General features: G+C 42.2%; 1 protein-coding gene across 1 annotated transcript in view; it reads right to left on the reverse strand.

Annotated features, from left to right (window-relative positions):
• ect2 (epithelial cell transforming 2) overlaps positions 1-20759 on the reverse strand; it is a 47023-nt gene that overhangs the window by 17755 nt on the left and 8509 nt on the right. Inside the window, exons 5-17 of the mRNA XM_076079340.1 lie at positions 19597-19779; positions 17350-17439; positions 15317-15424; positions 13847-13920; positions 11911-12041; positions 11446-11558; positions 10884-10946; positions 9527-9752; positions 8649-8819; positions 7431-7555; positions 3461-3580; positions 3289-3357; positions 1355-1465 (exon numbers count right to left, since the gene is read on the reverse strand). Coding sequence (XP_075935455.1) covers positions 1355-1465; positions 3289-3357; positions 3461-3580; positions 7431-7555; positions 8649-8819; positions 9527-9752; positions 10884-10946; positions 11446-11558; positions 11911-12041; positions 13847-13920; positions 15317-15424; positions 17350-17439; positions 19597-19779 — 1584 coding nt within the window. The remainder of the gene's footprint in view (positions 1-1354; positions 1466-3288; positions 3358-3460; positions 3581-7430; positions 7556-8648; positions 8820-9526; positions 9753-10883; positions 10947-11445; positions 11559-11910; positions 12042-13846; positions 13921-15316; positions 15425-17349; positions 17440-19596; positions 19780-20759) is intronic.

Below are 20759 nucleotides of genomic sequence, written 5' to 3' on the forward strand. Positions count from 1 at the left end.
AGAAATGAAGAATTAATAACAGTGCTACTACCGTCGCTTTCACTGATTGAAATGTCAAATGTTGCTGGCATAAGTCTCTACTTAAGGTAAATTCTGCTTATAAGTTGACGGCAGGTCTGTGTGCTCTCAGCTGGACGGCATCTGTAGCCAAAGATATGGATAGATCATATACTGAGAAACTATATTTCTATGGTCACATGCAAACAAATGCATACATGACATTTGACCTCTGCATTTAACCCATCCTCGCATTAGGGATGCTGTGAATCCCCCGGGAGCCACCTGGGGCTCAGTGTGTCGCTTAAGGACACATGAACATGAGGACAGATCGAACACCTCGTGGTGTGAGGAGGACCAGAGAGGTTTCTCTAATACCCTATCCAGATTAAGGTAATTTAAGGTAAATTAAATCCAGTTAGAGAAATTAAATAAAGTACAATTCAATAGGATTTCTAGAATATTTATTGAACTGGAGGGATTATAAATAATAAATCATCCAATAATAAAAATGTTTTCTCAAGCCAAGTAAAATGAGTACTTCATTAAATAATAAAATACATAACTAACAAAAATGAGCATCTTAAAGTGAAGTGCTTAATCTTAGAAACATAAACACGTTTTGTTAACCCTTTCACATCTTAGCTGAACAGCTTCTGTTCTCTTCTATCCCACTCCACCACGGTCTCTTGTTCAGTGAGCTCGTCCTGCCAGGATTTCAAATTGAACTAGAGGTATTATAAATAATACATTTAATCACTTCAGACTGATTTCGAGCTAACAAAAGTATAAAAAAGGTAAACTCAAGCATAACTTTTCATATTTATTTTTTCTCAAATTAAACACTTCATTATAAGATGCACATTTTTCAAAAGCTCTGTTAAATGCAGCCCTTATTTTACTTTAAAAGGAAAAAAAGAACAGTTGTTTATTATTATGGTATTTATTATGTATAATCCCTCCAGTGAAATGTGCAAAAACTGACAATAAATACTGTAAACTGCAATTGTCTTTTATTTATTTATTTAACAGTCAGTCATTTTAGATTTTTATTAAAAGATAATGGGATAAGATAATGTGTCAACTCGCCGTGTGTGAGAAGAGAAAGCACAACGCTCAGCGCCCACCGTGTATTGCTATTGTAGAAAATGAGTATTGAAACCATTTCAAATGTTCAGTATCGTTATGTATCAATACATCGATATTTTCTAATAATAATAATAATCTTTGTTTCTATGAAGCAGTGTCTTATACATTTGGTTTTCCTGTTTTGTATTTTTTCTTTGCCACAAAATCCACCTTGACGTGCCATCCACCGGTCATGGAAACAAACACGGTGCAAGTACAAAGGTCATACCTTGAGAAAAGCATGGAAGCGTGGCTTTTGTTTCTCACAACGAACAATTGTCTCCTTGCTCATTTCAAAGAAGTTGACGAAGGGTGGGTAGGCCTTCACCAGCTCTTTAGACTGGAGAGAGAGAGAGAGAAGAGGAGGACAGGTCAGAACGATCCACACACATACAACAATGAGGTTCCACAGAGAGGAGAGACAGAAACTGGTTTCTAATCTAGTCCCATGAAACAATGTCCAATGGCACACCATAATGAATGGTAACTGAACTGCAATCATATAGCAGTCTTCTACCTTACTGGACAAAGCGCTTTATTATTATTATTCACCCACTGACACATACATTCATACACCAACGTTGTGATAAAGGACGACCTGCTCTACATCCTGAGCCTTAAGACTTGTAGAACAGTGGTTCTCAACTGGTCTGGCTGCGGGACCCACCATCACCCCTTAATGACAAGCCGCTTGTCATTAAGGGGTGATGGTGTGTGTGTGTGTGTGTGTGTGTGTGTGTGTGAGTGAGTGAGTGAGTGAGAGATATTCAAGAAGTCTAAAATAAATTACGTAACAGAATTCATTTTAAAAAAAAAAGTTATTTTCACTGAATTGCCCTGCAGCTTTAAATTCAGTTCATTCAGGGTGAATTGAAAAAGCCACAATATTATATTTTCTCATCTTCTAAAAAGAGACATTGGTGAGAGAAGAATTCACTTATACGAGTCGGTCCAGTCAGAGTCGAATGAATCTGGTCTCTCTGGCCATTTTTCTCTTTTGGAAATCGTCCTAGGATTCTGACTTTCACATCTCACAATTCAATAGTCCTGCTCTGCTATTTGTATCCTCGTCTGTCCTCCGTGGGTCACGGTGTGTGTACATCTCACTCAAGTCAGGAAACTTGTCAGAATGCCCATATTTGATTGGCTGAGCTTTATCACGTGATGTGATTCACAACGCATTGGTCGGTGTTTTTCCTGCACCGCTGAACAAGTGGCGTAAATGCTGGAATAAATGCGCTGCATAAAAAATGCCCTCCAAAATAAAATCACAACTTTTTTTTTTTTTCTTCTTCTTTCTTTTTTGTCAGGCAAAGGCCTGAAAACAATCCACTGAAAACAGACCCACCAGTTGAGAATCACTGTTGTAGAAGACCCTCATCAGTAGTTACCCTTAAACAACAACTTAAATATCCCTTAAGATAACGCAGTTGTTCAGTATGCGATTCAGAAGGTACGCAGCTTTGTTGAAATTGAATGGGTGTCAAAACATCTGTCAAACAGTAAAGTATTTACTGGTTTTAAAAGTAGTCCATTTTGGCAGTTGCTTAGAACTGGAGGAGGTCAAAGCCATTGATCAGGAACTGTATCACTGTCTCTACCAGAGGAGACCACGTTACATTGACCTACCATGAACACTTTTAAGGCTTTCCTACAGATGGGTGTGCTGCAACATAACCGGCTCTTACTGGTCAAATTGACACACGTAAACGCATGATGGTTTTACGTCGTGTACACAAAGCATGCAGTTTGCGCACACAGCTGCGGCACATAGTAGAGCCACACACACACTGTGTCATTGCTGTGGAAGTTCTTCAGCGTGAGTGAGGAAGAAATAACCTGCAAGTCATACATAAGCAGTGGAGGAACAACCCTAAAACCAAGGTTTTCATCACAAGGTCTAGTAACTTGTAAAGAAAAATGTATTTATTTAATAGTCAATGTTTAATTATGAACCTACAATTGAATTTCAATTTTCCATGAAAGAAAAGTTACAAATATGTCACTTATAGTTCTCAGAAAGAATCAAAAATGGAATAGGCGTTTTAAAAAATCCGGATCAGTCAAGCAAATTGCAATCAGGTCATCTTTAGTACTTTGTTCTATAAACATGCAAAGGACTACATGCGTCTGTCATAGGAGGAGAGATTTGTCTGTACTCACATATTTGAGAATGATATCTCCTACACTCCTGTCCTCTGACCAGTCCGTCAGCAGCTCCTGAAGGTGACCCTGAAGAACAAAGCAACCATCACACACAGAAAAGAACAAAGACCACACCACCACAGTCCTTTGGTCAAACCAGGTTTTGGATGGAAACAGCTGAGGACTCTACCTTTATTCTAGTGTGAACATCGTAGATTTCTGGGATGCTGCCAAATATTGTCTTCATTTCTTCTTGAGCCAGGATGGGTCCACCCACCTGCCCCTCTTTCTCCAATGGAAGCTTGAAAAGCTTAAAAAAAAGAAAAAATAGAAACATTAAAATGTTCCACAAAATTGCATAAAACGCATTACATCAATGAGCAATAATCAGTGTGTAGTAAAGTAAGATCCCCAAAGAACATATTAATGATGCTGTACAGTGTTTTTACAAGACATACTAGCCTTATGCGTTGATTCCTTCAGTTGATAATAATAATAAATTTAAGTTGTATAGCTCTTTAAAAAGGGTACTCAAATGCACTTTACATGACATAACAGTAAGGAACAGCACAAAAACAAACAAAACTAGCTTCACAGGTTAAAAGCAGATTTAAATAGGTGAGTTTTAAGTGCAGTTTTGAAAGCGTCGAGTGACGGAGAATGTCTGAGGTGCTGGGGGAGGGAGTTACAGAAGGAGGGGGCAGCAATAGAGAAGGCCCTGTCCCCCCAGGTCTGATGCTTGGACAGAGTAGGGGGGGTAAGGAGGTTGGCGTCGGCGGATCTGAGGTTGTGGGTGGGAGCGTGTTGATGCAGGAGGTCCGAAAGGTATGAAGGGGCGAGGTTGTGAAGGGCTTTGTATGTGTTGTGGTGAATCTTGAACTGGATTCTTTGCTGTATGGGGAGCTCGTGGAGGTTTTAAAGGACTGGGGTGATGTGGTCCCTGGTGGAGTGGGAGAGAAGACGGGTAGCTGAGTTCTGGATGCATTGTAGTTTGTTGATGATTTTGGTGGATGAGCCGTACAGGATGCTGTTGCAGTCGAGAGGTGATGAAGGCGTGGGTGAGTGTTTCAGCAGCTGAGAAGAAGAGGGAGGGGCGTAGACGGGCGATGTTTTTGAGATGAAAGAAGGCATTTTTTGTGATGTGATTGACGTTGCGTTCAAAGGAGAGAGTTTGATCAAAAATGATACCACGGTTATGGGCATGTGTGGAAGCAGGAACAGTGCTGCCATCGATGCAGAGGGAGAAGTTGTGGTGGGATTTGTTTAGTGATTTGGGGCCAATGATGAGGATTTCAGATTTGAAGAAGTTGGCTTGCATCCAGGTCTTTATGTCTTTGAGGCAGTTGGTAATGGTGGAGTGGGTGGTGGGGGTGATGGATTTGGTGGAGATGTAGAGCTGGGTGGTGTCAGCATAGCAGTGGAAATGGAGACCATGGTGGCGTATGATGTCGCTAATGGGAAGCAGGTAGAGGATGAAGAGGAGGGGACTACTGAACCTTGGGGGACACCTTGAGATACTGTGTTAGACTTGAATTTATTGATACTAATTAACTGTTCACGGTCGGAGAGGTATGATTTGAACCAGGAGAGGGCTGTCCCAGTAATGTGGAGGGAGGACTCGAGACGGGAAAGGAGGATGAGTCAAGTGGCCAGTTGGTTGTAGATGGTTTACATTTTTACTTTGTAGAATGACAGGAAGGAGTTACATTTCTCTGCTGTGGAAAAGTGGGAGAGATTGTCCATAGGTTTGAGGAGTTTGAGAGCAAGCCAGAGTGTGTACCGTGAGGCGGGTTTTGTTGGAGAGTCGCTCTAGTCTGCGTTTCCAGGATTGCATGAGGCGGAGTTCAAGGGTGAACCAGGGAGCAGTGTGGGGGAAAGAGACAGTTCTTGTTTTGAGAGGGGCAAGCTGATCAAGGCAGGAGGATAGTGTGTTATTGTAGAGGTTGACCAGGTCTGTGGGGGAGGGGCTAAAGGAGGGGGGTGAGTGTGGAGAATTTGTCAGTGAGACAGGCTGACAAGAATGAGGGGCAGACGGACTTGATATTACAGAGAGTGCTCTGGGATGGGGTTGTCGATCTCCATGATGATAGCTAGGTGGTTGGAGAAGGTGGGGTCAGAGCCGGAGAGGTGGTGGATGGTGATTCCAGTGGAACAGATCAGGTCCAGGATGTGACCGCAGTTGTAGGTCAGTCAACAAGATGTTAGCATCAGAGACCGGTTTCAAAACTATAGTTCGGTTAATTTAGTCCAGACCAAACAACACCATCGAGACAGACGGGTAACGACACCATCGAGACAGACGGGTAACGACACCATCGAGACAGACGGGTAACGACACCATCGAGACAGACGGGTAACGACACCATCGAGACAGACGGGTAACGACACCATCGAGACAGACGGGTAACGACACCATCGAGACAGACGGGTAACGACACCATCGAGACAGACGGGTAACGACACCATCGAGACAGACGGGTAAAGACACCATCGAGACAGACGGGTAAAGACACCATAGAGACAGACGGGTAAAGACACCATAGAGACAGACGGGTAAAGACACCATAGAGACAGACGGGTAAAGACACCATAGAGACAGACGGGTAACGACACCATCGAGACAGACGGGTAACGACACCATCGAGACAGACGGGTAACGACACCATCGAGACAGACGGGTAACGACACCATCGAGACAGACGGGTAACGACACCATCGAGACAGACGGGTAACGACACCATCGAGACAGACGGGTAAAGACACCATAGAGACAGACGGGTAACGACACCATAGAGACAGACGGGTAAAGACACCATCGAGACAGACGGGTAACGACACCATCGAGACAGACGGGTAACGACACCATCGAGACAGACGGGTAACGACACCATCGAGACAGACGGGTAAAGACACCATAGAGACAGACGGGTAAAGACACCATAGAGACAGACGGGTAAAGACACCATAGAGACAGACGGGTAAAGACACCATAGAGACAGACGGGTAAAGACACCATAGAGACAGACGGGTAACGACACCATAGAGACAGACGGGTAACGACACCATAGAGACAGACGGGTAACGACACCATAGAGACAGACGGGTAACGACACCATCGAGACAGACGGGTAACGACACCATCGAGACAGACGGGTAACGACACCATCGAGACAGACGGGTAAAGACACCATAGAGACAGACGGGTAAAGACACCATAGAGACAGACGGGTAAAGACACCATAGAGACAGACGGGTAAAGACACCATAGAGACAGACGGGTAACGACACCATAGAGACAGACGGGTAAAGACACCATAGAGACAGACGGGTAACGACACCATAGAGACAGACGGGTAAAGACACCATAGAGACAGACGGGTAAAGACACCATAGAGACAGACTGCTCATTCATTAGATAGTTTTGGAGCTGGAATCTGTGAAACATGGAATAACAGACTGCCGTAGTCATGCAGGTCTTTAGAGCATTTGGTCTTCCGTATTGCTTCAAAGTTCTTGTGGTAAAATAACTGATCATAAGGACTCCATAATATCACAAATATAGAAGAACGGATAGAAACAGGATGAAATAAGCTGATTTATCATGATGTTAGGAGGATGCTTACATCATGCTTATTTTGCCTTCTGTTTTAACTGAAGTAATCAACAGCACTACAACTCATGTCGAGCATGCAGTGATTATTCAACTGTGTTCAATGGCACAGTAATGAAGCTACGACTGCATGCTTGGGGTTCGTTTTTAGGATTCATGACAAAAGAGAAGCTTTTATTCCTATTTTTAGTTCAAAGCTTTTTGTGAGGACAGAACAGTTAAACCCAGGAGTATACAATAGAGAAGACAGATTACAAGAGAGGGAGATGGCAAAACTTGAGGCAGAAGGAGAAAGAGTGACTGAAAAGGACGTCAAAATGGAGGAAGTTGAAGAAAGATAAAAGAAAAAGCAGAAAGAGGAAAAGATTTTGAATGGAGGGAGACAAAAAGAGAAATGGTCAGGCAGGTCATTTTCTCCCTCAACGGTCAGCTGGGACCAACAAACACACACCTTAAATGACTGTAGCTTAGCCTCAAACTGTTGTCAGGGCAACCAGCTGGCCAACCTGTGAGGGAGTGTTAATTGTCCACATAGACACACAGACAGTACCTGTATGATGGTGCTCAAAATGTCCACATAGTTGCTCTCAGTCTGGTAGAGCTCCTTGGAGACCTGCCACCTGGCTGACTGCTTGGACAGAACCGGAGTCGAGCTCTTGGATGGCTTTGAACTATCTGGAGGAGCAAGACGGGCAGGGAGGAGAGACAGTTGTTAATAGAGCACTGAAGCAAGCACAGACACCGCCACGTGTCAGTCCACTGATCCAATGAAATTAGGGCTGAATCAAAGTAGAACATTTGACTGAATATTCTCGACCTGGGGAGTCAAGATGACAGCATCGCTGCTGTTCTGGAACGCTGACTCCAAGACATGGTCGGTGATTGAGGGGATGTCTGTTGACTTATATACTATAGATAGTATAGGCATGCAGTAGGGTTAGGGATCAACAGCATTCCATCTAATCCATTTACAGCGTGAAACCTGCTTTCAAATTCTAATCATTTTGTATCCCTCAATGGAATCTAATGAGGATAAACTCTGATCATTTAAAAGTAACTACAGTTATATGTAACTAAGAAATTGATAAATTGTATATATTGATGATCAGCTCCATCATGAAGTCACTAACAAACAGTAAGCAGATACCAGCAGCTGGTACAGATACCAGCTTGCAGACAGCACATTAACCAATCAACAGCCAAATGTCTAATACAAGCATTACTATATAAACTAAATAAGTCTGTTACAGTCTGATGACAATTAAGGTTTGTCATCTCAACCAGTCTAAGCAATATAACTCATATTCAACATCGTAGACCAACACTAATTCATGCTAGCAATACTATGTCTTTAACTAAGTAAACAATTATCTCTCCTGGAAGTCAAATTCAAGAAGAAATGTAACAATATAATGAATTTTCCAACGTGGAACTGAACCCGTTTGTCATGCTTTGCTTTATACCTGTAAAAGGTGCTACGCCACCTGTTGGATGAGAGAAAAAAAGGTCTGCAAGCTCCTCAGAAGGTGCTGTATTCTCAGAACACTCTGAGTACAAGACTTGTTGTGTCAGCTCAGGGGTCCATGTTCAGGTTTGTACTGCTGGCAAGCAGCTGGCAACTGAAAAGCTATTCTGTTCCAGCTCCATTGGTAAAACTGATGAATGGCATATTTATCGTTACCACAGAGATCTCTCATCCTTACAACAACTACTTTATATCAGCCTTGAGTTGGCCCGTTACTGTGGTACTCTTGAAGCAGAACCTGACCTGTAGAAGTTCCTGGCTGCTGCTCCTCTGGTTGCTGAAGAGTACCCAGGTAGGACCTCCTCCTGTCTTCCCTGTCTGTCCTCCTCCTTTCCCTGGTTCTCCTTCTTCTCATCCTATCCCTGGTCACAGTACTGTCTCCTTTGCTCTCTGAACTCTTCCCTACTCTGTCTTCTGAAATTAAGAGGGAATTGTCTGGTTATTGTAATCTTAAAGAACAATCAACCATAGTAACAGAAGAGAATATCGTCTCAGTTAGTGTTTCTCTGAGAACACCAACAACCAAAAAAGTTACAAAATGACACATTGTAGCATTATACAGCATATATACTGACAATTTAATGACAAGTCTCTCAATTTGTTGATCCTTATAGGCTTTTCACATGGGTTAGAATGTTGTCCAGGGACCAGTTCACAATCTGCATTTTTCCTTTTCAAATATTTCTCCATCGCTGTTCGGTTTGTCACCACAACCTCTACCGCACATCATTTAATACTACCAAGTGAACAAAGTCATAATTGCGTTACCTACTGTCACCCACTGGCATGGAAGAGTATTTATTACTTAGCCAGCCACTATATTGCAGCTCAGACGCTCAATAATTGCAAATTATTTGCAGCAACTAAATAATTTTTTGGACCGATTAAGTGAAATTGGACATTTTCTCACGGCACACCTTACGATCTCTCACGGCACACTGGTTGAAAACCACTGGTCTAAGTTACTGCATTTTCCATATACACATATGTGGCTCAGTGGTAGAGCGGTGTTACCAATTAACTGTTACCAATTACCAGTTACCAATTAACTGTCAACCAGAAGGAAAAAGGTTTTAGGGTTGGATCGAACAGTTGTTTTCCAGTCCATCATTCTTTCTTACCTGCCAAGGCCTTGCATGTCTCAGGGGTATTAGAGATGTCCAGCAGAGACCCGATGGACAGGGAGTGCTCTGCTGACGGCCTTTTGCGTGGCGGAGGGAAGGGGGAGATCTCTGTCTCGTTGGTGAACTGAGCCAGCGTGTCCCTGAGGCGCCGACGCTTGCGATTACTGTTGGGGGTGGTGAGGGACAGGAGGGACACTGCCTTCTTCATGGCGGGGCTGTCGTTCTGAAGTACAGTGCGACAGAGATATTAAATATATAAGGACAAGAACAATACAGGTTCAGTGAACAAAATGCAAACAAGCTGCATGTCTCGTAAATGATGATGATGATGGGGGAAAATGAACACCTTGAAGCAAGAACTTTTTGCAACGAATACAATTATCTGTTGGACAGTGAGGTAGCCACACAGACAAATGACGCGTTTTTTCTTTTATGTGTAACTTCTGATTCCTGATTGTGTAATGCTGTCGCTTTGGCTAAAATGGATCTTGACCTCAAATGGTGAATTCTTGCTTTAAGGGTGGGGTAACTCGTATTGGGTCTCTTTCTTCAGCTGGATAGTGCAATCTTAGAAGTCTTGGCGTTATGTTTGACCAGTCTATAGACTTTGATCTACACATCAAGTCATTGACCCGTACATGTTTCTTGCATCTTCAAATCGTTGCCAAACCCAGAGACTAGAGATGGTTCACTCTTTATATCATCCTAGGTTGACTACAGGAATTCCCTTTGCACTTGTCTAAGCAAGTTGTCTCTGAACTGGCTACAAATGGTCCAGAACATCTGCTGCAAGGCTGTTCACCAGGTCCGGTAGGAAGACTCACATCACACCCATCTTGTTTTCTTTACACTGGCTTTCCATCCAATTCAGGTTTTAGTTTTCACACATAGAGCTCTGCGTACATGTGTTGCCTGCTCCATGCCTATATCACGAGTAGGTCACCTACTGGTTGTCCCTCGTGCCATTGGAGTGGTAGCTTGACACTGTGGAATGCTTTTCCTGTAGACATTAGATGTGCGGTCTCTGTTGATGCCTTTAAAAATGAGCTGACGACTCCCTTATTCAAACTTCTGTGAGTCACCTTGTGCTGTCTGGTGTTTGTAATTTTGTAATGTGTTTTTAGGTCTGTGTTTGCTTCTGTGTTATGGATTGTTTTATTGTTGTTAAAATTTGATGGTGAAATTTCTAAAATAATTGATTCTAGTAAAGCCCTTTGTGACCGTGTTCTATGGATGGTGCTATACTACATTCAAATGTCTTGCTTGTGTGAAGTATCCTTTAGGTGAGTGTCCATGCATTTGGCTTGAATTACTACACACACATGTACATTAACATGAACCATAATACACTTACCTTCTCGTAGAAGTACATGGACTCTCCGGCCCGAGCGTCCATCTGAATGCTGCCCCAGAACCACTACCACAGAAGAGAGAAAACTGTTTTTACCGTCCCCGTGGGTTAGGATAGAGGTATATAAAAAAGATTTCTGAAACTATGACAGACTTTCCTTTGAAAACCAATAAAAGTGACTGAGTAAAGAAAAGGCCATATTGATTGCAGGGTTATAACTACACCTAAACTACCGTTGCTCAAATTGTTCATCCACTGGAATGGGGAAATCTATTATTGATCCCTCTCTCTGACAGCACAGACAGAGAGAGGGGGTTAGAGACTGTATCCATTGAGCTTTCCTCTAAATAGGAATCCTGTGCAATTGATCATTTGGCATTCTGTGTAGGAGGAGAAAAACTGAGAGGATTCATTATTTTCCTCTTGTCCCCCTTGTGTCTGTATCTTCCTGTAGCAAAACAGTTATCCTGTTATGACAAGATGGTGCTTGACCAGTACCGCAGGTGTCAAGCGTTCTTTTCTTTGGTAGCACTGAAACAAACTCAAAAAAAGAAACCCTACCTACCTCCTGTTTGACCACATAGAGTTTCTTGGGAGAAAATGGCAGCTCCTTTACTGAGTTTTCCTCCACCACCATGTGTGTACACCTCTCATCTCCAACCTGAAGAGAACTGCCACCTTAGACACAGAAAACCAGGGGGATGATGATGAAAACACATGTATGGATCAGCTTTACTAATTGTAATGTAGGTGTACTAACCCCCTTTCTCAAACAGCAGTTATCCAATTATAGCATAAAGATTGTAACTGGGGGCAGCAGGACTAACACTTTGGATTTCCCAACATGATGAGTCTGCATTGGGCTCTAGTAAGAACATAGTCAGTATCCAAAGAGTTTTCAAAAAGCCCAAATAAAAGTGAAGTGTACAAAACAAAGTCTACGCACTGTAAATTGCGTGACTGCCAAAAAACAAGAAGAAAAGCTGCTGCATGGCTGCCATGACAGATCCCCGTGTGCTGCAGCACTCACCGTGTTTCAGAGTCCTCTCCTCCATGTTGGCCTTCTCTTCATCTGAAAAACCCAAAAAACTGAGGATGCAGTCCTGGAACGGAGGCACTTTGAACTCCGTTCGAAACTCCTCTTCTCCTGCGCAAAAGTGCCTTAACACATGAAGGTGGGAGGAACAAGGTTACCATCAATACTACCATGACATCATTCCTGTAACTGGGTTCGGGTTTACCGTAAACATATTTTTTTGATTGAAGAAAATATTTGCCCTGTTTTTATAAATTGGAAAAACTTCATGGACGGACAGTTAGAAAGTGTGGCCAGACCAGGTGCCAGCGGTCTGATCCTGGACCGTCCCGACTACCCGCCGGATCAGCTAACCTTCCGTTGCTGCTCGCAAATCTAATTTGCCGATCATTAATTGTTATCCGACAAGATAAGTGCCTTGCATGCATATTTGTCTGTGAGGAGATGCTACCACTCCTCAAGAACCCTCTTGCTACCTGCTACCTACAGGGAAGGGGGTTAGCCCCGGAGTTAGCGGCCCAAGCTCACTTAAGGTGGACTGACTGGCCACTCCTCTGAGTTTTGCTCAGCCTTTTAATTTGAATTTCTTTTAAACGTTTAACTGATAACAATAATCAGTCATAATTATTGTTGATTATTAACATTCCTAGTTGCCACTGCTGTGAGGTTTACGCTGGCTGAATTTGAGTTTCTACAGCTGCTAACTGAAGGTCCGTCACCAGAGCCATCCTCTCTCTTCCTGGAGATATTGATGTTTATTCCCATAAAACCTTTTGTCAGACTTCTGCCATAAAATGTCGTTATTTCAGAAAAACAGGGCAGATATGCATTACGCCTCCGTATAGATCAAGCGTTTATTGTAAATGGCATTTTTCAATTTCAATTCCATTCATCACTTAACAGAAAACTGACTTTGTAGTAACTATCCTAAAGGAGTAAAAAGAGAAATATAAAAAAATGAAAAGAAAACTGTTGTACTGTATAAATAAACTACTAATAGTCTGTGATTCAATCAAAAGTTATTTCTAAACATGTATTAACTGCAACAATAATACAATGACCTAATTAGCTAAATACATCCTGTATCTTGGTCAGAACTTCACATAACCTGAACCTTTAAGAATCTTGTGGAGCTTAGGTACTAGCTTTGTCTTGCGTGTCCACTATTTTTCACAAGGGCTTCAAAGCGGATCACTTTTTATATTTCCTCTGAGTTTGGTACGCAGCTGTGGACAGATAATGTTTCGTGTAGTGCAGATGTTTCTGTTTTCTTGAACAGGAGATGCACATTTAAATGACAACAGTGAATCTAGAGCACGCCGGGAGGTGGCTGACAATTTCATTTGTCCGCAAAGTGTTTTCTCTTTGAATCAGTTGTCTTTGCTGGAAAAAGAAATGAGTCAAATGGTAGTTACTGTACTTGTTCAGCACTGCAGCTACCCTTAAAAGTACCCAAAACATAGCCAAATCCAAGTTATTTAGAAGTTGCTAATACCAAGTCCAACACTGCCAGTATGATTACAGAGAGGCGGAATATACTCATTGTACATTGATATTACAGAGCGGAGTTTCTTCCCTCACAAATAATCCAACCCTGAGAACAAATGCCAGCTGGCAGAGAGGACACAAAGCACACAACAGTTTGACTTCAGCCTGCCATCAACAGCAGATGACCAGCCACCACTTATCATTTTGACCAGTGAAAGATATAGTCAGTGGCAAAAATGAGAAGCTGCTACCTGAACCGTGTATTTCATTGCCAACCTGGACGCAGCCTTCCCCACAACAGTGAGGCAAAATAACTTTTCACACTCACAGAGATTTTTCATTCTCACACGCAGGGAAAGCTTGCATTGTAGAGCTCGACTGTCATAAAGGAGAGCAGCTTTGAATGATACATAAACTTGCTTCTTTCCTTCCTTCTACTTACACTTCATCTCTTCTCTCCCAGGCCTTATGAATCCATGATGGAGTCAGAATGGGCGTCCCCATGCACACTGCCAGCTGAGAGATGGGACACAGGAAGACATAGTAAAGAGAGGAGGAAAAGAAAACACAAATGAGTAAGTAAATAAAACTCCATGTAATTCCACTGTCAGTGCTCTCAGTACAACAACCCCCATTGTCTGTTTTTTACTCCTGATCAGAATCACAATACACATTTGACAGGAACAAACACTTCTCACTTTGGGCACTGTACAAAAACAAGTATGAGTGGCTGAATCCTCCTTGTATTTCTTTAAAGTGCTGCACTTTCAAATGTAAAGCAGCCTTGACTGCCTGTCACACATTGGCCTGGCATTTCGTCTTGTTGAGCTTCAACAAAATACATCTTCAATACGTTGAAAGAGTAAAGGTAATAACTGAGAAGAGGGAGAGGAAGAAAAAAGATGAAAAGATCATTGCCATCCATCTATCTCGGTGTATCTCGAAAGAGGAGGCCAGTAGGGGACTCAGGGGAGCCCTACCGGTCTCTCCCCTGCACATCCCTTCTAGGTTCTTATTTAAATACACTCTTACACTACACGACATCTCACTTGTTTACAGTCCCGTTATCGGTTCGTTTGTGCACTTTAATTTATATTTCACTTTATTTTATATTTTTCTGTAAACTTTAATATGTTTCTACTTTTTGCACTGTGTTGATTGTTGTTGATTGTTAAATCTTATGCACCTCCCGTCATGTCAAATTCCTTGTATGTTCAACATACCATGGCAATAAACGCTTCTGATTCTGATGTATTGAAGTCAGTTTAAAAAAAAAGATTCAACTGGGAATTAAAGTGGCAATAGATTCGATTGTGTAGCTTGAACTTATCATTATGAAGAGATTGTTGATTGCACAGTGATGGAGATAGAATAATGACACCATCTGCGTTTAGATTGGTTCCCTATGAGATACGCTTTCACTGTGCAGTTGTGTTTAGTAGGAACTCCCGGGAAAATGAAGCTGCATTTATGCACAACCAAGGAGGATAGCACTTTTGTTTTCCCCGGTACCTATCGGTAGCTATCCTCAGATAGCAGAACTGGTGCATGGTGGAACAACCAGAGTAATTACTATTACATTACTACTGTGTTCTTCATAAAGTGTGGCAAAAGATAAAGAGCCTCGCTGACGGAGGAGGCAAAAAATGTGATTAAATCAAAGTAAAACATTTGAGAAGGTTACAAGGTTACAGGTCACTTTGTCTTATTTTCTGAATTTGGCTAAACATTCTTGGAATTTTAACAATTCAAAATTACGTAAATGATGGTATTTATTAAAAGCTGGTTTGTATATTGCCAAGTTTAAACATAGATATACATTTTTAACAATATTGCTTAGCCCAACTGAACAGTGGTATTAATGTCAGATACACAGAGTAAAAAAAGATTGAAAAAGTCAGCCTGTACAAACCCTGTACTTCTCTCCATGAGTGGAGTAAGCGATGAGATGAGTAACCTTGGTGCTGAAGTCTTTCCGGATGGTTCCACCCATGTGATGAACCAGATTCACCAACTTCTTCTACATGGAAACAAAACAGCAAGCACAAGTTTAGCACAAAGAGGCAATTAAATGCCAAGGTGGTTTATGCTGAACAGTTTGCTCTGCCAATGACTTTTCCTCTATTGCTATTGATCTTTGTCCCACATAGTTGATTAGTCACTCTGTATACCTGAAACATTTGATTTGTATTTGAAGAGCAATTGGGTGGAAATGTGTAGCAGTAGCATTGTACCCTAATAAGCAGGGACAACACGACTTACAATGAAGCTAAATTGTGACAAATGGCAGAAACATTATGACTCTAGTCCATCTGAAACTTGATCTCAGGTACATACTTCAATGGATCTTTGGGAGTAAAAGAAATAAATAACATATTGGCCTTAAATCTTTTTTCTTTTTACATAAACGCACAACTTAAACAAAGTATCTTTGTATGGATGGCCCATTGTTTTTTGGGGGAGGGGGTCAACAACATACTAATGTGTTAATGCTCCCTGATAACGTTAAACTAATGCAGTCTAGGAATACAACAATCCTGGAGTTAATTCAACCTTCATGAAGATTTCAACAATCTGGTATATTTAAATGTTTTCATCAAGTGTTCAACTCTATGGACATTGTGATGGCTGTATGCTGCAGTGCTGTTGAACTGTATACTGATAGGACAAAGAGAGGCATCTCAACAACATAGCATTGAGTAATGCTTGCACCCATCTATTTAAGGAGTGAGACTTTTCTAAGCAGCAGTGTGACATGTGAAGGTGGAGAGATGTGAATGTTAATCCATCTTAATTATTTGCTCCTCCAGTCCTGGTTGGATATTAAGATGCACGAACACATGGTACAATAATTCACAACTGTTTTTTTAAGGCTTCTTCTTACATCATCCCCCTCCTGAATTGACAGTCAAAATATTTTCTGTGTTAATTAGAAAAATAAATATTAAGTTCCATGTTCTATCATCACTGTGGCGTTGATGGTCTGCCCTCCCTCAGCTGTGTCTCGCACTGCTTGACTCGTGTATGGATGTGCTGGTTACCAGCCAGAAAGCTCCTCTTCTAAAACTCTCACCAAATCTCTGTTTGTGGAGTTTACTTTCACTCCAGTTCCTGTCTGTACCTTCAGTACTACAGCAGTATTTTACTAATCAGCATTTCCTGCTGCCGTGGATTCTTATTACCATCACCAAATTTGCTGATCTTTTGGTGCCGTTCTCCAACAAAAACACAACAGAATATGATTTGGTCAACTGACCAGTTTTAAAAGTTGGAGAAATAGTACATTGGCATGGGACTATATGAAAATCTCATGTAACAATTATCCTGGCTGAAATGATTGTGATTCACAATATTATCCAGATAATTGTCAAAATATGCTTGAAACATTTTTTTTTTAAATAAAATATACTGGAATCAATGTATAACTTTTCACTCGTGAAGATATTTACTAACATCCGGATGATGGAATTTCACCACCATCAATTTATTGTGGTTTTTTTAAATCGCAATCCATGATATAATCCCATATGGTCCCATTTCTAGTACGGGCAGAAACAGCCACTGTGAGATCATGGAGGATCCTGCTGGATTTACTGCAAACCAGCACACTTTCAGCCCGTCATCAAGGCAAACAACTTGTCCCTGCTGTGCTGCGGAAAAACACACACATCATGCTCGACTCTAAGAGGCTGTTCACAGCATGACTCAGCGCGACCTCCACTCCACCACGGAAAACCCCTATTAGTAAGTGTTCCACTACAACATGCATACTAAATGAAAGGTCATGGCAATGCATCTGGAGTGATGCTCCCCAAAAGACTAGTCTGTTGCTGAGAAAAGATGGGCTCTTTCTACACAGAAGGATCAAGAACAAAGAAAGCGCCTAAATGATCATCCCTACATAAGAAAAGTTGAACTTGCATAATGTTAAGTTAATATACTCACCATTTCCTCTTTGTTCCTGAAGCCGGTGAAACACAGCGACAGGTTCAACATTGTGGTGCAGTAGAGAGGACGACATGAAAACTGTAGAGGCTGCGAGGAGGGAAAAGAAAGTGACGTACAACATAACACAGTGATACCGTTAATGTCATTTTGTCTTTGAACAATATGAGGACAACAAAGACTAAAGCACCATCTTTAAGTCGCAAGTTTGGGAGCATTTTGTTTTCCCTGTAACTTATAATGATGGGATGAGGGAGGTGGACAAAACCGGTACGGTATGTAGGCGTTGTTTAAAGAGAAAGACATACGACAACGGCACTACATCGGGCATGTCCACACATATGAAGCGCCTCCATCCCGGTCTGTCAGCGACGGGGGACACTCCGGTGTGGGAAACAAAGGATTTCAAAATCTGGTTAAAGTGCTTGAGCCACACTACGAATTCTCCTCACGCACCACTTCAGTATGAAGATCGTTCCTCTATGAAAAGGAAAAGACTGACCGCTCACTTCATCACGGTGGAGTGGAGATTCATAGTCCGGTGCTGCCGACACGCCCCCTCTGTGAGAGTCACACAGACAGGTGCTGTAGACACGCCCCCTCTGTGAGAGTCACACAGACAGGTGCTGTAGACACGCCCCCTCTGTGAGAGTCACACAGACAGGTGCTGTAGACACGCCCCCTCTGTGAGAGTCACACAGACACACACCTGGTGCAGGTGCTGACAGAAGCAGCAGAGTGGAAGCTAGACAGGCCCAATAGCAAATATCCCAGTCACCACAGAAAGGTCTACCCTCTCCCCAGACAACGGAGATATTCTCATCTTTTTTTAAGAAAAAAGATAAAGTTGTAGACCATTTCACAGTAATGGTAAACATTCCAAGTTTATTGCAGTGTATTTGAATGACATAACCTGACAGGAAGTAAACAAAGTTATCTGCTTTAAGTGTTCTTGAAGTTCTTTAATTAATAAATGGAAAGCATTTGTCTCCTCCCCTTTTCTTTGCTGATCCGAAAAATGATCCGAACCGTGACTCAAGGACCGTGAGGTTTGTGATCCGTTGCACCCCTAGTATTGACCAATCATATCCAAGCATTCTTTGGTTGAAAGCAGGTAAACAGTCCGTATGGAGAGCAAAAAAGGTATTGGCCGAAATGCATTCTGGGAACCCACCAGCTATCGTATAGGCCTCCTCCACCTGAAGTCTTTTCGTCTGCAGACTGATATCCAATGGGTTCAGAGGCTGCAGTGACCTTGACCACCAGTATCTAACTGGTTCATCCTCGAGTCCAGGTGGACCATTTTGAATTTGAAGAAATTCCTTCATGATGAAACAAAGTTTTTGCATCATGTCCACAATTCAGTCTATACTTGGTCCCTCCCTCCCCGGGAGAGTCCAGTATATTTAAACATGAATAAATAAATAAATACTCTACCACACCTTCAAAGTTTAGAGCAAGCTCCTGTTGCAAGATCCATTTTATGAAAGCGCTGAGGCTCGGGCTGCAGGGGTGACAAAGTCTCACGTTCTTTCTCTCTTGACACTTAGCTAGGCAACACATTTTTGGCACTGATTGATTAAACATGAATGGGTACTCTGTAGTACTTACGTAATTCGGTCAGTACCCTTAAAAAAGGTACAGATTTCGGTAGCCAACCCGATAATAAATATGACAATAAACCTCGGTCATGGAAAATGATCTTTTAAACTATATGCTCCACAGAGGTCAACATACATAGTGACTCCAGCACATACTAGTCTTGAGGTCAGATAAATGCCTTTGGACATGGCCTGAGACCAGTTCTCCTGTTATCAACAGATTCACATCTCTATGATGCTCTGCAATGCAGTCTAACCCTGCGTGCATGTTGTTCATGTTCCACATTAGCATCCTGTGTGAAGTCTGTCAGACAGACAGCACAGCAGGCGGAGGCAGCTCCCCTTCATCACCCAGGATGTATTTTTTTGCATTCCGATTCTTCAAATCAAGGATCATCTCAGGCCTGTCTCTGGTGGGTCCTCCCCACATGACAAACAGGCAACATATTTCTCTGAGCGAGAATTTCAAAAAGAAGCTGTAAATTCTTGGTTTGAATTCCAAGTTGAAAAGGTTTGAGAAGCCGTGCATTAGACCAAAGTGGGGAAGTTATTCAAATGAATTGAATTACTCCTTGATTACATCCTGTTGGTGAATCCAGTCCGTGACACATTTCATGCGCCAGAGAGAAAAAGATGAATCACTTACTTCCTCCTTGGCAGCACAGTGCAGCACGACGGGAGGCCCAACAATGCGGTTGTCGCGTTTGTAGAGGTAGTTGTAGTCGGGAGAATCGAAGTCTGCGAGGACGAACACCGTCTCAAAATCAGTGTTCTCTCCATCTCCCAACTCCTGGACGTCGTCCGTCAGTATGCACGGGGTGTTGATGTCCTGAAGAGGAGGAGTAACGGAGCGGTGCATGGACCGGTAAAGGAAATTAAATTAAACAATTAATCAGCAATGAAAGGTTTGTTAGCCTCGTTAGTGAGGCTGACGGTCAGGTTTTTACTAATTACTAAGAAAAATATGCAAACACCAAATGTTCATGACCAAATATTTGCATTGCTTGAATTCTGACCTGGTTCCTCACTGAAATGTAAGGTACACTGTCACAACAATCAAACCATGAGAAAGTTAGTGACAGTAAGATTTTTAATGTTGTGAAACATTTTTTTCCAAGTACCAAGGTCAGCTCTCAATACAAACAGACTGACTACCCCATCATTCTACACATACAGTAGACAGCATTCTCTCCCTGTTCCACACAGAGAGCATGCTCAGTGCTGCATGAAAACAATCAGTGCTGCCCTCTCAGAAGGGACGATGTGCTACTCTCTCAATAACACAGAGCAAACTGTCGGGATGCTCATGGGCAGCGCTGGAGGGGTGAAATGACTCGTGCTGCTTGTGAACCAGCCCATAAAACAAATGACAGGACAAAGTGAAGAGACACACAGAATTAGAATTACATTTGTTAATGTTCAGACACCTGTGTGAGTAGTTTAACATTTTAGGAAATGCACTTATTAGCTTTCTCTCTAAAAGGTGAGATGAGCAGATTAATACCAATATCATACACTAGCTTAGCATAAGACCTGAAGGCAAAACAGTGAGCGTGGCTCTGTCCAGTGTTCAAAAATACTCCTACAGCTCACTAGTGAACACGTTATGTCTTGTTACCTGCACATGAAGAAAAAATGTATCTACAAATGTATAAGACTAATAGTCCACAGCCATGCTAGCGTGTCTGTAAGGTTGCTGCAGTCGGATGTGATGCCTTCATGGCTGTGCACAGACCAATACTTCACCATATCTGGCAACACACTTTAGACTCTACATCAAAGTCCTGCCACATCCTGACAGTGATGTGT

The sequence above is a fragment of the Anarhichas minor genome, unplaced genomic scaffold (assembly GCF_050575085.1).
Source record: "Anarhichas minor isolate MPS153535 unplaced genomic scaffold, ASM5057508v1 ptg000071l, whole genome shotgun sequence".
In the NCBI taxonomy this organism is placed as follows: Eukaryota; Metazoa; Chordata; class Actinopteri; order Perciformes; family Anarhichadidae; genus Anarhichas; species Anarhichas minor.